The 14263-nt window shown below is 43.7% G+C and overlaps 2 protein-coding genes across 7 annotated transcripts in view; both read left to right on the top strand.

Moving 5' to 3' along the window:
• The window catches only part of LOC115403856 (NXPE family member 3-like), a 46905-nt gene that overhangs the window by 6438 nt on the left and 26204 nt on the right, over window positions 1-14263 (top strand). Inside the window, exons 4-5 of one of the 6 annotated variants that reach the window (XM_030112876.1) lie at window positions 4796-5088; window positions 9061-9131. The exons of 1 other annotated variant lie outside the window; for it this stretch is intronic. In XM_030112876.1, coding sequence (XP_029968736.1) covers window positions 4796-5088; window positions 9061-9131 — 364 coding nt within the window. Of the gene's footprint in view, window positions 1-4795; window positions 5131-5170; window positions 5362-5404; window positions 6267-6304; window positions 6390-9060; window positions 9132-14263 lie in introns of those variants that run through there. 4 more of the 6 variants (XM_030112877.1, XM_030112878.1, XM_030112879.1 and 1 more) reach the window with 4 other exon arrangements.
• On the top strand, window positions 12447-13845 carry LOC115403875 (NXPE family member 3-like). The gene is made up of 2 exons (XM_030112912.1): window positions 12447-13057; window positions 13140-13845. The coding sequence occupies exons 1-2, from the start codon at window positions 12823-12825 to the stop codon at window positions 13688-13690; spliced, it is 786 nt and encodes a 261-aa protein (XP_029968772.1). The 5' UTR covers window positions 12447-12822; the 3' UTR covers window positions 13691-13845.

Raw genomic sequence — 14263 nt, 5'->3', positions numbered from 1 at the left:
TCAACACAAGCACAGCAGTGTTTTTGCATTTTGCATTTCTTTCTAAGTAGTGGTGCTGAATGGAAATGAAATAACTCCATTTGTAAGGGATGTACATGGTGGTGTTTTGAATATTTTACATGGTGATTATCATGAACTTCAATCCAGACAATTCTGCACTGCGACACGTTACAGTAACAGGGTGCTTTATGGAAACACACTTCAGTCTGACTGCAGTTGAAGAGCGAAAGGTAAGGTGGAGCCAGTATCATCTACATGTAGGGAGAAGCCAGTACTGATTTAATATTACCCTGTCACAGCTTTAAACAACACTCACTAAATACAGCCTTATAAAACAATTCTCCTGTCATCAACCAACTCTTCTGAGCTGGCCTCATGTTGACAAGCATGTAGTCTCTGCACAATTCCTAAGACTGGTTTGAAACTAAACCTTTAACAGCAAACTGTTTTGTCTGTCAGAAAAAAAATTACGAATTTTACCCAGTTATGAGCAGATCTGTGCCTCATAAAGAACAGAATAGACTGTATTTATCTCACCACGAAGACATTTAGTTATGGAGGCTCGTAGTACAAACTGGTGCAAATAAATGAGGACATTTGCAAATAAAGAATAAGTAATCGAAATCAAAAAGAAAACATTGAACTTGATATACAACAGATCTAAAATATAACACTACTACTACTAAAATATAACTGGAGCTATAATATATAGAAATATGTACAGATATGGACTTAATACATTTTGAAAATGTGATGATCAAGGGTTGTTTTTTTTTTGTTTTTTTTTGTACTATCTACACGTTTTCAGCACAGCGTTTTCAGCCATGGTGATTATAATTCGTGCAAATCGATATTTTAACCCTCTGAATTTCAGTCATTTATTCCAGCAGAGGAGCTGGCAATGTCTTGGATCCATTGTTTTGGCGTCGCTGTGCTCTCTGCTGATTGGCTTCAGAAAAATTAGACTTATTGGCTGTGTTTTTCAGAGGGCAGAGCTCATTAACATCTTATCAAACGCCGAAAAAATCGCGCGTCTTGCTGGTTTAAAACGCACGTTTTTTACGGCACTTTAAAAACAGGCGTTTTTTACTGCGAATCCGAAGCATTGGATTAGTGGCGAATTGTGACTCTCTCCGGTTCAAAGGACGGACCAGTTCTTTCGTCCAATCAGCGACGACTGATGTCACCCACTACTTAACCTGAAGGGGCAGCATTGCGCTAAACAAGCGTACAGCCTGCCGGAAATCAGTAGAAGAAGAAGACTGATATCACCCGATTTCTGTTTTCTCTTTGCCGTTGTGTTTTCTCTTTTCGTGTTGTGTTTTCTGATTTGGCGTTGTGTTTTGTTTTTGTGTTGTGTTTTTTGATTTGCTGTTGTGTTTTCTGTGTTTGTGTTGCGTTTTCTCTTTTGCTGTTGTGTTTTGTCTTTTTGTGTTGCGTTTTCTCTTTTGCTGTTGTGTTTTCTCATTTGCCGTTGTGTTTTGCACCTCAGGGCCACCGTAGTTTTGACCTTGTTTTGACATTCAAACACCTTTTTTTCCGATCGAAGGGAAATAAGTTTTGAGGCCTGTTTTTTGATTGAATCATTTTGACACAAGCGTCCTGCAGTGGGCAGATGCTTCTCCATTGGTCGGGCATGTTTGAGTGACAGGTGTCCACACCCATGACGAATCTCTCCAGAAGAAGGTAGAAGCTGGAAGCTAGCTGCTTGTGTGTGTGTGGGGAAGTCAGTTTCTATTTTGGTCCTTTGCAGAAGACGTCACGCTGTTGCATTGAGGGATTGAATCACCATTTCCATGGCCAGGTCTCACTTGCGAGCTACTTTCTGTGATCCACGTTTCTGAGTGCGGCAGTATTTCTTCAAAACGGGAAGATCCTGTTGCGTGAAAGGCGGCCACAATCGGTCACATCGATGGAATGGGAGCAGGACAGACGACAATCTATGTTTTTTCCAGTTTCCCAAGTGGAAAAGAAGTTACGGAGAGCAGACTGAGAAAGAGGCGTCAGATGGCGTGGTTCGCAGCAGCGACATGAAGGAAGAGCATCACTTTCAACTCCATATCTGACAACATGCTTGTTTGCTCTCGCCATTTTCATAAAGGCAAGTAAGTGAGTTTAGAATCCGCCCACTGCAGACGTTTGTGTCAAAATGATTCATTCAAAAAACAGGCTTCAAAAAAGACGCTTCAAAAAACAGGCTTCAAAACTTTTTTCGCTTCCATCGGAAAAAAAGGTGTTTGAATGTCAAAACAAAGTCGAACCACTCTGAACATTTTTTTTTTTTTGCTTTGATTGAAAAATTTTTTTTTGATTGAAGTTATATCTTTGATTTAGTAATAAAGAAACAAACGTCCTTTTCATTTTATGGCTTAAATCCAAAAATAAGACTTCAATCAGAAAATATATTTTCAATCAAATAAAAACTGAATTCAATCATGAGAAAAATTTAAATAATAAAAAAACATGTTTATATGCAATTTTCTGGGGTACCAAATATTGTTTATGGGTTTGAACAAGTATTGTCTTTGATTGAAAACATTTTTTTGTTGTTGTTTTTTTATCGAAGTGAAGTTTTTTTCTGATTGAAAACGTATTTGGCGATTGGAGCAACTTTTTTTTTTTTCGATTGGAAATAAAGAAACAAATTTACCCCCATAACCATGGGTATTGAACTATGATCTGGTCACAGAGGCTGTTTTCACATATATGGGTCGAGCCAAAGGCAGCCGCACCAGTAAAAAAGAAAAAAATTTTCAATTTTCAATTTTCAAATATGCTTTTCATGACCATGCAGAGTAGCCGCTCTAAACAAGGGAAGTGTGGGGTATCCGTGACAACCAGGCAGAAGTTGGTGTAAAACCAAAACAGCAGTCTTGCTCAGGGCTCGTGCATTTCGGTCTTTTGTCACGCACTCACGCCACACATTAGATTTTTCACGCTGAAAAAAAAATACTGCTAAATTATAGGGATGGGACGAGATCTCGTGTCACGAGATCTCGCGAGATCGAATGCCGCGAGATTAAGTACGTTTATATAAAGACAAAAACTCTTTATTAACTGGAATATTGACAGAATGATACATTACATGGCGCACAGCCATATAAGCACGTGCAAAACCCTGAATATGCTCATATTCATATTTAAAAACCCGGTCGAAAAGGACATGAAATACTGTTCTGCGCATGTTCTATCTGCAAGGAATCTTGGTCTTTTGAGTACACAAACTACTTGTGATACAGTTTAATTGATACGACGTAAAGAAAATGTGCGGAAACGGTCGTTCAGTCCTTCTCTTTTATTGAAAAAACGGTGCATCACATCAATGAACATTTTACCACGTCTTACCGGCTCACACTCTGTTTCTAACAGCATGCAGAGAGAGCCTGCAGCGGCTGCGGCGCCCTTCTTCCTCTGTGGTGTCTGTGTAAAATAAGGTTGAACATGCAAACAGCGCACCTAGTGGCATGAAGTGCAAATGCAGTCATGGCGTCGTCTGTGCGCCGCAGTTTGAACGGGAATAGGCGAACTCGGCGGCCGCCTCGGGCGCAGTGTAGAGCGGAGGGCAACGTGGCCGTACAAGGGGCGCTCCGACCCGACACTCCATGCTCCGATGCTGCATGTGAGTACCGCGCTGACCCCCCACAACCTCAGCACCCCCCCCCCCCCCCCCCCCCCCCCCCGGTCTCGTGTCGTCTCAATCTCGTGGACTCAATCTCGCGAGACATCTCGTCCCGTGAAATTTGTGTCTCGTCCCACCCCTACTAAATTAGTATGGTGCGCTGCTGCTATGGATCTGCAGAGAATCAAACATGTGTGCAAGCCTGTCATTTACTTGTCAATCAAACAAAGAAAGGGGCGGGGCTAAAATCGCGCTACAACCAGTGGAAAAATAAGCATTGTTATCACGCCAGTCTGCCAGAGAGTGAGCAGCAGACACTTTATTCTTTCTGCCATTTTGACAGGTGATCATTTTTCCCGGGACTGAGCTGGTTACGGATACCTGTGTAGTTCTAAAAAGCACAGTGTCGAGACTTTGGGTCGAGATAAAGCCGGTGTGCTTTCATACATCTGCCACGCCGCATCCCAGGTCAACCCAAGCCGCTCCGAGATCCCCCCATTCAGCCGCTCTCGGAGCAGGCGAGTTAGAGCGACAACTAGAGCGAGTGGCGCTTTCACACCAACCCAGTTGCGCCGTGTTCGGTCCAGAAACTCTGTTAGGTCGAGCTAAAGTGGGTAGGTGTGAAAACACCTTTAGTCAGCACTCACCACAGAACGATTGACACTCAATAGTAAATCGTGAGAAATGAAAATCTCCTACACCAAATCCAAAAAAAAAAGTCATTTCCAGCATTGGCAAATTATTTTGTGAATTGTTTTTATTTTTTACAATATATGAAAAAAAAACTAAGCTTAAAAAAAAAACAAACAAGTAGTTTACACCTATATTTTAAGCATCCAGTGTGTTCTGTGTTGCAGAATCTATGACATCCCTTGACATTTGGTTCACCTCACTATGATGATTCTACCCATGCAGAGCTGACAATCTAGTGTGATGGAAAATGAGCAAGGCTGAGTTGAGGCGAGCAGTACCAGAAATGTGCAATGGAAAAATAGAAAAAGTGATCGTTATATGGTGATGTGTGTATTGGTTAGATTACACCACAACTATTATTTATTCAGGTCTGGGACAGAAAGCAATATTTCAAGCAACATTCATTGCCTATTGCTTCACTTATTGAGCAAAAGCTTAGTGATTGTTTCTTAATGGCCTTTTTTTGGTTCTTTGTTCAATCAGGTAACATTGGTACATCCCAGTGAAGCAATCCCATTCCTGCAAAGTTTTTCTGGTGAAAGGCCTAATGGAGTGGACTACTACAGCACTTTTCAATCAGGCTCACTGACAGACACTACCCTGTGCAATGTATGCCTGCCTTCAACCCAGCAGCCACAGTGTAACTACACTGATCTCAATACAGGAGAACTTTGGTTCTGCTACAAGCCACAGAATCTGAGCTGTGATACCAGGATAAAACACTTCCACAAAATCCGAAAACCCATCAAGGCCGAGGAGGACATACTCTTTAAAACGTAAGTGGTTACCATGGCTATGACTCTTAAGCTAAACTGCTAGTACCATTACTGAAAATAGATGAATGAACAATCAAAAAAGTTTTGGGCAGGGGCTTTATGCCCCTCGTAGGGTTTCAAATGGCAAATAGGGCCTGACAAAGAGCAATTCATAAGCCCCCTTGAGAAAAGAGATATCAGGGACCACTTGGTATGGTGTAGTCGGGGCCCCACCCTGTAGGCAGGCCTGGGATTTGGGCTCACATACGAGCACCTAGTGGCCAGGCCTTTATCCACAGGGCTCAGCTCAAGCGAATGACATCGGCCCAACTTCTGCACGACCTAACCTCCCACAGAGTGCAGTGTGGATTGGGTGGCAACCAAAAGCAGGGTGCCCAATGATCTGATCCATGGACACAGAGGCTGGCTCTTGGGAAATGGAATGTCACCTCATTGAGGCGGAAGTAGTCTGAGCTTGGAAGACAGCTTGAGAGGTACCAGTTAAACATAATCATGCCTACCCTCATTTTTGAAGCAGCTGTTCGAAGCTGTGGTTGCAAGGTCTGTGGTGTCTCCCAATCCTAAATCTGGAAACCCCTAAACCCAGTGGTGGACACTGGAAATAACAACTGCCGTCTAGCTGGAGAAGAAGTCCTATCGAGTCTTGCTGGTTCGTGGGACTCCCGAAGCAGCTGACAGCTACAGACGAAAACTCGGGTCTGGGAAGGAGTTCGGAGTTGGCATGGAGGAGGACTATTGGTTAGCCTTGAAGAAGTACTAGCAAACCATCCTATGCCTCAATAAGGAAGAGCAGGTCTCCAACACTGGTTACAGTGGAAGACTAAAGCTGCTAACCTTGACTATATTATCAAATGGTGGAAAGAATACATCTTAGATTCCCCCAACCCGTCAGCATGTCACCCTTGGAGGAAGCAGAGGATGAGGTCTCAGAGTGGACTCATCCATTACCCAAGCTGAAGTCAATGAGGTGGTATTGTCTCGGTTAACATGTCTTTGTAACATTGTGTGGCAGTCGGAAACAGTACTTCTGGATTGGCAGACTGAGGTGGTGGTCCCCCTTTTTTAAAAATGTTGGGCAAGAGTCTCCTGAAATGTCAAATTTCCAGTCCCTGGAGGGTATTCTCCAACTATAGGGAAATCACAATCCTCAGCCGAACCTTGGATCGAGAAAGAATGATTCAGTTTTTGTCCTGGACCAGCTCTCTACCTTATATAGGGTGCTCAGGGGTTTGTGGGAGTTTGTCCGACCAGTCCACATATGTTTTTGGCATTTGGGAAAACCTTCGACTGCATCCTATAAGGTATCTTATCAGGAGTTCTTTGGGAGTACGGAGTCTGGGGCCCCTTGTTAAGGGCCGTCCGTCTCTGTATTTCTCTTTGAAAGTGCCTACAAATGATTGTGTTGTATTTTGTGTTATACGAGGGGGTACCCAAAAGAAACTGGAATTTGGTCAGAAAATAATAATAATAATGAGTTCCGACTTCTGGCCATCAGATGGGCTACAGGTAAGCCTCATGCATATCTGTGAAAAATCTGAGCTCCCAGACTGACACTGACGTCTGTCACGCGCTATTTAAAGTAACAGAGTGCAGCTCCCGTCTCATAGACAGTAAATAAATGGACAGACCTTTCGTGACGTCACCCATAGAGTTCTCAACTGCCGTTCTGAAGACTACAAGCGAGTCCAGCAGGACGCCTCCACAGTGAATGGTGTGATGTAAAGTGAACCGGATGTAAATGTGATTGGTGCAGCCCGTCACGTGACCGCATCACGTGGACAGAGGAGGCGCTGTGATAGTGCGATTTATGCAAAACTTTAACTCGTAATATAAAATCAACAGATGATTTATGTGAAAATCAGAGTCTGGTGAAGCCAACACGGTTGTAGAAACTAGTGATAGAGACCAAAATATGTCCTGAAACCGGGCGCTTTACATATTTATTTGCACTCTGAAAATCGGCATTTTTGAATGGGTTCTAGTGAGACCGGGGCTCTTTTTGAAACCAGCATCATCACCCCCAGCTGGAATCTCTCTGTAATTACAGCTATTTTGCACTTCCGCATTATCTTCATGATTTATGAGCGGAGGTTGGCGCCTGTCCCGTCTGTGATTTTTCCAAAATGGTGACATTGTTAGAGCAGCGCGCAACCATTAATTTCTGCTTGTTGCTGGGAAAAACAGCAGCAGAAACACTCAGCTTGTTGCAGCAAGCCTACAAGGACGATGCTCTGGGGAAGACTCAGGTCCATGAGTGGTTCGGGTGGTTTAAGAAGGGCCAGATGTCCGCGCTTCAGGTCCCCAGGTATTTGTAGCTGTTTTCCACATCTATATTGTTGCCTTCAGGTAGTTCAACCCCTTCAGTAGTGACCATCTTGCCTCTCCTTGATACCATCCACCCACACTTTAGTCCAAATGATATCCCAATGGCATTGCTATATATCCTGATGAGATGAATCAGGGAGTCCATGTCTCGAGCACTCCTGGCATACAGCTTGATGCCATCCATGTATAGGAGGTGGTTGTCGATTCTTCCACTGTGGAATCGGTACCCGTATCCACTCTTGGTGATGATCTGGCTGAGGGGGCTCAGGTCTATACAGAACAGCGGGGGCCACAGAGCGTCTTCTTGGTATATGCCACATTTGATGCTCACCTCTGCCGCTGGCTTTCAGTTAGCTTCCAGAGTTGTCTTCCATAGCCTCATTGAGTTTCCCAGCAAGGTTCTCAGTTCCTTGTTGATAGCATTCCAGTGTGCATGAGTATGACGTTGAGTCAAAGGCTTTCTTGAAAACAATCCAGGCAGGGCAAAGGTTGGTGTTTCTGGTCTTACAGCCTTGTGCAATCACCCTGTCGACCAGTAACTGGTGCTTGGTTCCTCTTCTGTTATTGCCAATTCCTTCCTGGGCTCTGGTCATGTTAGCACTTCCATGTGACCGTTCATCTTAGCAGCTATGATGCCAGGTAGGAGCTTCCATGTAGTCCTGAGGCAGGTTATAGGCCGGTAACTGGATGATGTTGTTCCCTTCTGGGGGTCCTTCATGATGACCACTGTTTTACCTTGGGTTAACCACTGTGGGTGGTTCTTTTGTCTTCCTTCAGCTGGGTCATTTGCATTGGCAGGCATTCATGGAGTGCAGTTAGCCAGTAGTTGTGAATCCTATCAGGACCTGGAGCTGTCCAGTTCTTCATTTTTGCCACTCTTTTCTGGATGTCTGCTGTATTGATGACTACTGGTACTTGTTCTGGGAGGTTGCAGGGTTCTGCCTGCAGATCTGCTAGCCGTTGTGCGTTAGTGTTATGTGGCACCTCTTTCTCCACACTCCTCTAGTAGCCTATTGCTCAGTCCCTGCCCTGGGCGGGCCTGCTGTGGTCTGCCATTGAGAGTGTACCTTTGCTAGTTTTTTGGAGAATGTTGTGCTTATTCTCCTGCCTTCCACTTCTCTTGTATATCTCTTTAGATGGGTAGTTGGGGCTGTGAGTCTTTGCTTAGCAGTCTCCAGTGGCTCGGCTGTGGACAGCTTGCTGTATTTCTTCGGCAGTTCTATAGTTGTATTGGTCCTTCATCATGAAAAAGGAGCTGAGACGAACGATGAAGCTCTAAAGACAATTTATGTTCCGACCCTCATCTATAGTCATGGATTTTAGGCCATGACCAAAAAGACAAGACCCCAAATACAAGTGGCTGAAATCAACTTCCTCCACAGGGTAGGTAGGTGCTTCCTTAAAGATAGGGTGAGGAGCTCAGTTACCAGGTAGGAGTTGGGAGTACACCTGCTGCTTTCTTAACTGGCCTGGGAATGCCTCAGGATCCGTCCTGAAAAGCTGGAGGAAGTGTCTGGGGACAGGGAAGTCTGGGAATCCCTGCTAAGACCACCAGATCCTGGATAAACAGTCAAAAATGGACGGATGGTTGGAAAATGCTTTTAATATTGTGCTGGCACATTTTTACATTTGTTTTCTTTGCTTTAGTGGTGTCACCATGAATGTTCGCATTCCATCTTCAGGACCTGCTCATGTCACTGTGTTTCCAAAAAAGAAAGGTAAATTCAAATATGTACTTCCACCAACATGCAATCTGATGCCTAAAACTGAAAAAGAAAATCACAGAAGCAATCAGTGCTGAATACTTGAGTGTCTGTTTTGAGATTGTAAATTCATTTTTCAAAAACGTGACCCATGACCAAACCTCACCCAACAGCATGGAATCTTTTCTGACACTTCAGACCAGGTCTTCACTCTCTCACAGATTATGAAAAGTACATGTACTTTGTAGACTTGGAGAATGCCAATGACCATGTCCCCCAAGATATCTTTTGGGAGGTGATCAGGGAGTGTAGAAGACCAAAACTTCTGCTGTAGACTCTCTTTCTTTGTACCTACATTGTGAGAGCTGCATCCTGATACTCGGCATTAGGCCTGATTTGTTTAAGGTAGGAATAGTACTGCACTTTTCATCCTTCTGCTCATGATTTACACGCATTTGGTGTCAAACTGCAGTCAAGGCCAGGAGAATATCACACGGGGGGCACTGGAAGGGGACATCTTTGTTTTGGTGGATATGTTGTCTTTATGGGGCAGGTGTTCACTGGGACAGTTTGTTGCTCAGTGTGTTAAAGTTGGGATATGTATCAGTACCTCCAAATCTGTGGTTCTCTCATAGAAAAGGATGACATGCCTTTTCCAGATAGGGAGGAGGCGCTTCTCCATGTGGAGGAATTTAAGCAGAGGTGTATACATATATCATCCATGCTAGTATTGTAAATGTTGTTTTGGTGATGAGTAATTTTACCTTACTATTTACAGTCACATCATTCTGCTATTGGCATATTAGCATCGCTACTCGTGTCAGTCCATTGTTAGCATGTATGCTACTTGCATCAGTTAGCTGCTTCATGCACCTTACTCCTGGTCATTGAGCTACAAATCTCTCCTGCTGGTCCAGGAGAGCTCAAACAGACAGGATCAATGTATTTTTACCCAGGGCCATCCCTTTTTTTTTTTTTTCAATATGGCCAGGATCACTCTGGACTTTGGGCCTATTGCGCAAAAGTAGAATTCAGACATCTTGAACCATTGACTGAGCCTGGTTCATCCAATCCAAAACAAGAGGGTTTGGGCTTGCTTGGTTGCACAAAAGACCATTCCAGGATGAGAACACATGGATTCATCAAGCCAGGTGAAACCAATCCAGGATCAGCATGTGCACGCGATTCCTTAAAGAGACCCCCTCCACCGATCACAGAATCACTGATTCACCATAACAACCAGAGTCGTGTCCCTCTTTCCGCCAGAACAGGAAGTTCTCATGGAGGCAGATGAGGACAGTTGAGCTCTCATTTCTTTGGTTCTTCAAAGGCATCAATCACTTTCCAATATGTGGATATTTGATCAAAAATCCTCCATGTTTCATCACTGTCAGTTAGTGAAGCAGGCAGCAGACAAAATGGGAAGTTCAAAAGTCACTGTATGACCTTCTCCTACAAGCTGACTCTGAACACACTGGTTTTTAATTTTAATGTATCCAAGTTTGATTTATATTTGTTTTAATTAAGCGGGGTCTGGTTGCCAGACAGCAATTTATTACATAATCCACTGTTTTGTTTTGTTGTTTTTTAAATCATATTTCTTGGGGGTGCTTTGGCTATCCCAGCATCCTCACCCCCCACCCCGGTCCCAGGACAACAGACCCAATAGCTTGATTTATTATTATTTAATTGAGGAACGTCATGATGGTGCTCTTTGATTTTTTTTTAAAAGTTATATGGAATTTGCATTTATGTATAGTACCGTATTGGCCCGAATATAAAACGCTATTTTTTTTCCAGAAATTGTATTCTCAAAAATGGGGTCGTACTATAATCGAAGACTAGATTGTCGTTACACATTCGCACTGCTAGATAGCTCCAAAGTACCGGTGACCTGAGCGGATGAAACGGGAGATTATTTATTCCATCATGCGTTCCCTGGTACGTAGTGACGTGATGATGTACGCACTAAACGGGAAGCAGGACAGTCAAAATCAAGCAGAAGAAACACAACGGTGGTTAAAAAACACGTTTTTAATAAAAACCCGGAGAGAAAAAACACTGGACAGGTGAAATGGAAGCACATCGTGCAACAGCGAGTTGCAGAATACGAGCTATCACCCAGCCGGTGTTATGGTTTAGCTGGTTCCCGTGTTAACGAATAACGGCGGAATTCTGTGTAAACACATGCTGACTGCAGCAGTTGTTAAAGTAAGACTCACAAAAGACTTCAAACTTATACATTTACTGTAACTGTAGATAACCAACGTTCGCTAGAACGACAGGTTTCAGTCATCTATTGGTCACAAGTTACCACGGGCACCAGTTAATTCGAAACATCTGCATGCGGAACAGCCCCCCGGTGCACACACCGAGATGTGTCGCTCAGCGGGACAGTGCTCCGGCCAGGGGAGCTCCCGCTCCTTGAGCACTGCATCATGGAGATGTTGGGACATTTTTTGAGCAGATATCAGCAGATAAAAACACTCTGCTCGGCACTGAGGACTGCTGCTGCAGAGAGGAAGACCTAAAAGTTCGTCGAGAGACTTTGTACGCATGTCAGAATGCTGTATAATACGCTTCACCCAGGATCCTTGTAAACGAGGATTCATCGTGGATCACTTTGTATGCTGTCCATGTATACACAGGCATTTAAAGGTGTACTGGAGGATCCTTAGAACCAATCAGAATTAGATGGTTCCAACTCGTAATTGGCCAGTCATAATGTCAATCAATGTGGGAACGCGTTTGCGTGATGACATATCATGTCGAGTTGCCGCCTCTATGCGCGCTCTTGTTTCGAGCCGCGCATGCGCAGAGCATTGTTTAGGAAGTGACATGCAGCGGGAATGCCCATCGCAGAAGCAGAAGCCGCAGCGGCTTGTTCCTCCCGTGAACACCTCTGAACAGGGGTAGGGTGGCCACCGGGAGGTTCGGGAGGTTTCCTGAACGGCCGGTGTGTTCCGGGCCGGCTGCCACATGCGCCCCCCGCCCCCGAAACGAAATCGGCAGAGAATCCTCTAGTATACCTTTAATACGATTGATCGGATTGAAAAAACACCCATGCAAACTGGGCCATTGTGTCATGTATTTGCTGCACCCTTTTATGCTGTAAAAATCTTTCAGAGGAGAGAGAATCTGAATGTTTTGTCTCTAATTTGGAGGTTGAGTCTCCTGGATGCATTTTTTGAAAGAAAATAAACAAGAGCTACTGTTCTGAAACATTTAGTCATGGAAGTCCTGGTGATCAAGGGGAACTTTAAGAGCTTTATTTGTTTTGTTTTGTTTTGTTTTGTTTTGTTTTGTTTTGTTTTGTTTTGTTTTGTTTTGGGGGGGGGTCACATTCTAAAGGATTTCTTGAGAATGTCATTATCAAACTTACGTATATTTTAAAAAAAATATCAAAATATTGTTTTTTCGCTATTGCTAATGCAATGCACTTGAACTATCTAAACTCACTTAAAGTCTTCCAAAATGGCAACGTATGTATCACTCTCTGAAGGAGAGGAGGGAGAGGGGGAAGAACATTATGTGACACAATGTGACTTATCCCACCTTTAAATTTTAATCATTCCTATACAGAGATATATGGGGTAGTTTTCCTTGAAGACACATGAGACATGAGGAAAATTGATGCATGTGCTGATGAAAACACCTGAAAATGATTGAATGATGAAATGAAAATAAATACAAAGATACAAACCATATGTCAACACAATGTAACCTTTTGACAGGTCAAATTGCAACAAGGAGCAACAAGGACATACCCGGACCTGCTGGTTACTATTACAAAGGTCTGTGGAATTCATTGAGAGGCTCCACAGTTAAACAATTCAATAACGCCTCTGCCATCAGCCAGTGCCTCAAAAACAAGGTGGTCCTCATGTATGGAGACTCTACAATCAGGCAGTGGTTAGATTTCCTCTCAGAAGAGCTTGCAGGTAATTCACCTGAAATAACTTTTCACAATTTCCATTTAACAGTTGATCTTAAGTTTAATTTTCTCTGTTTTAATTCTTTCAGATCTCAGGGTACATAACCTGCACATCACGGCGCAGTTTGGACCATTTGTGGCGCTGGACCATGTCAATAACATCTATGTGACATTTCGCTGCCATGGCCTTCCAGTTTGTGCTGGCACTTCACCAGTTACAGAGCTACATTATGTTGCCAATGAACTAAATGGAGTAGCTGGAGGGAAGAATACAGTTGTAGTTATCGGTGTCTGGGCACATCTTACCTCATTCCCCATCAAGGTCTATATCCGTCGGTTAATGAGCATCCGCAAGGCAGTTGTTCGACTGCTAGCCAGAGCTCCAGATACTAAAATTATTATCCGGACAGCAAACCTGAAGCAATTTCCAACACGCTTTCTAGCACAGCTCAGTGGTGACTGGCCTTCACTGCAACGTGACAAGATACTCAGGACCATGTTTAAAGGAATAAATGTTTATTTCGTGGATGCCTGGGAGATGACTTTGGCTCACTACCTCAAGCATGACCTCCACCCGCAACGTCCAATCATTAAGAATATGATTGATGTTGTTTTGTCATATATTTGCCCTTCAAAGTAAGGGTAGGCATGATGTTTTCTCGAGGAAAAAAATAATTAAGATGAACAGACTTCTTAATTGTGAGGTGATTTTATTTCCTTAAACTTTATCTGTTATTTGTAGGATGAAGTTGAGCTGTAACACGCTCCCAAAAAATAAAGGCGCATCAATTCAGATCACGGTTCCAAGGGGAGTCATGATTAGAAGTCTTCTTAATTCTCCAGAAAATCAAGCCGCAGCACCAGCCAATCAGCAGCAGACCAGTCATCATAAATCTAAAAATATACCCATCTTCGACATCTTCCACGGACGGGTGCCTGGGATGCAACCCCCCTCCACTTGCCCCGGGTGTCGATCACATACTCAGCATGCTGAGTCCCGTCCGGGAAGGATCCCTCGCTCCTGTGCTCGTGGCTGAAATGATCGTATCAATTGCTTGAGAGACCAGCTGATCAATTCCATGGTTGATATTTTGGTTTGTTCGAAGAAACCAAGTCAAGTGATTGCTCCAGTCAAACAGAGGAGACAAAAGTGCAGCAGCAAGCAGAGACAACAGGAAGGGAGAATAGGAGTGACAGAAAAAGTGTCCGCCTC

This window comes from Salarias fasciatus, chromosome 17 (assembly GCF_902148845.1).
Source record: "Salarias fasciatus chromosome 17, fSalaFa1.1, whole genome shotgun sequence".
Lineage (NCBI taxonomy): Eukaryota > Metazoa > Chordata > Actinopteri > Blenniiformes > Blenniidae > Salarias > Salarias fasciatus.
Note: the sequence above shows the minus strand (reverse complement) of the source record. Positions and strands in the feature narration are given on the sequence as shown.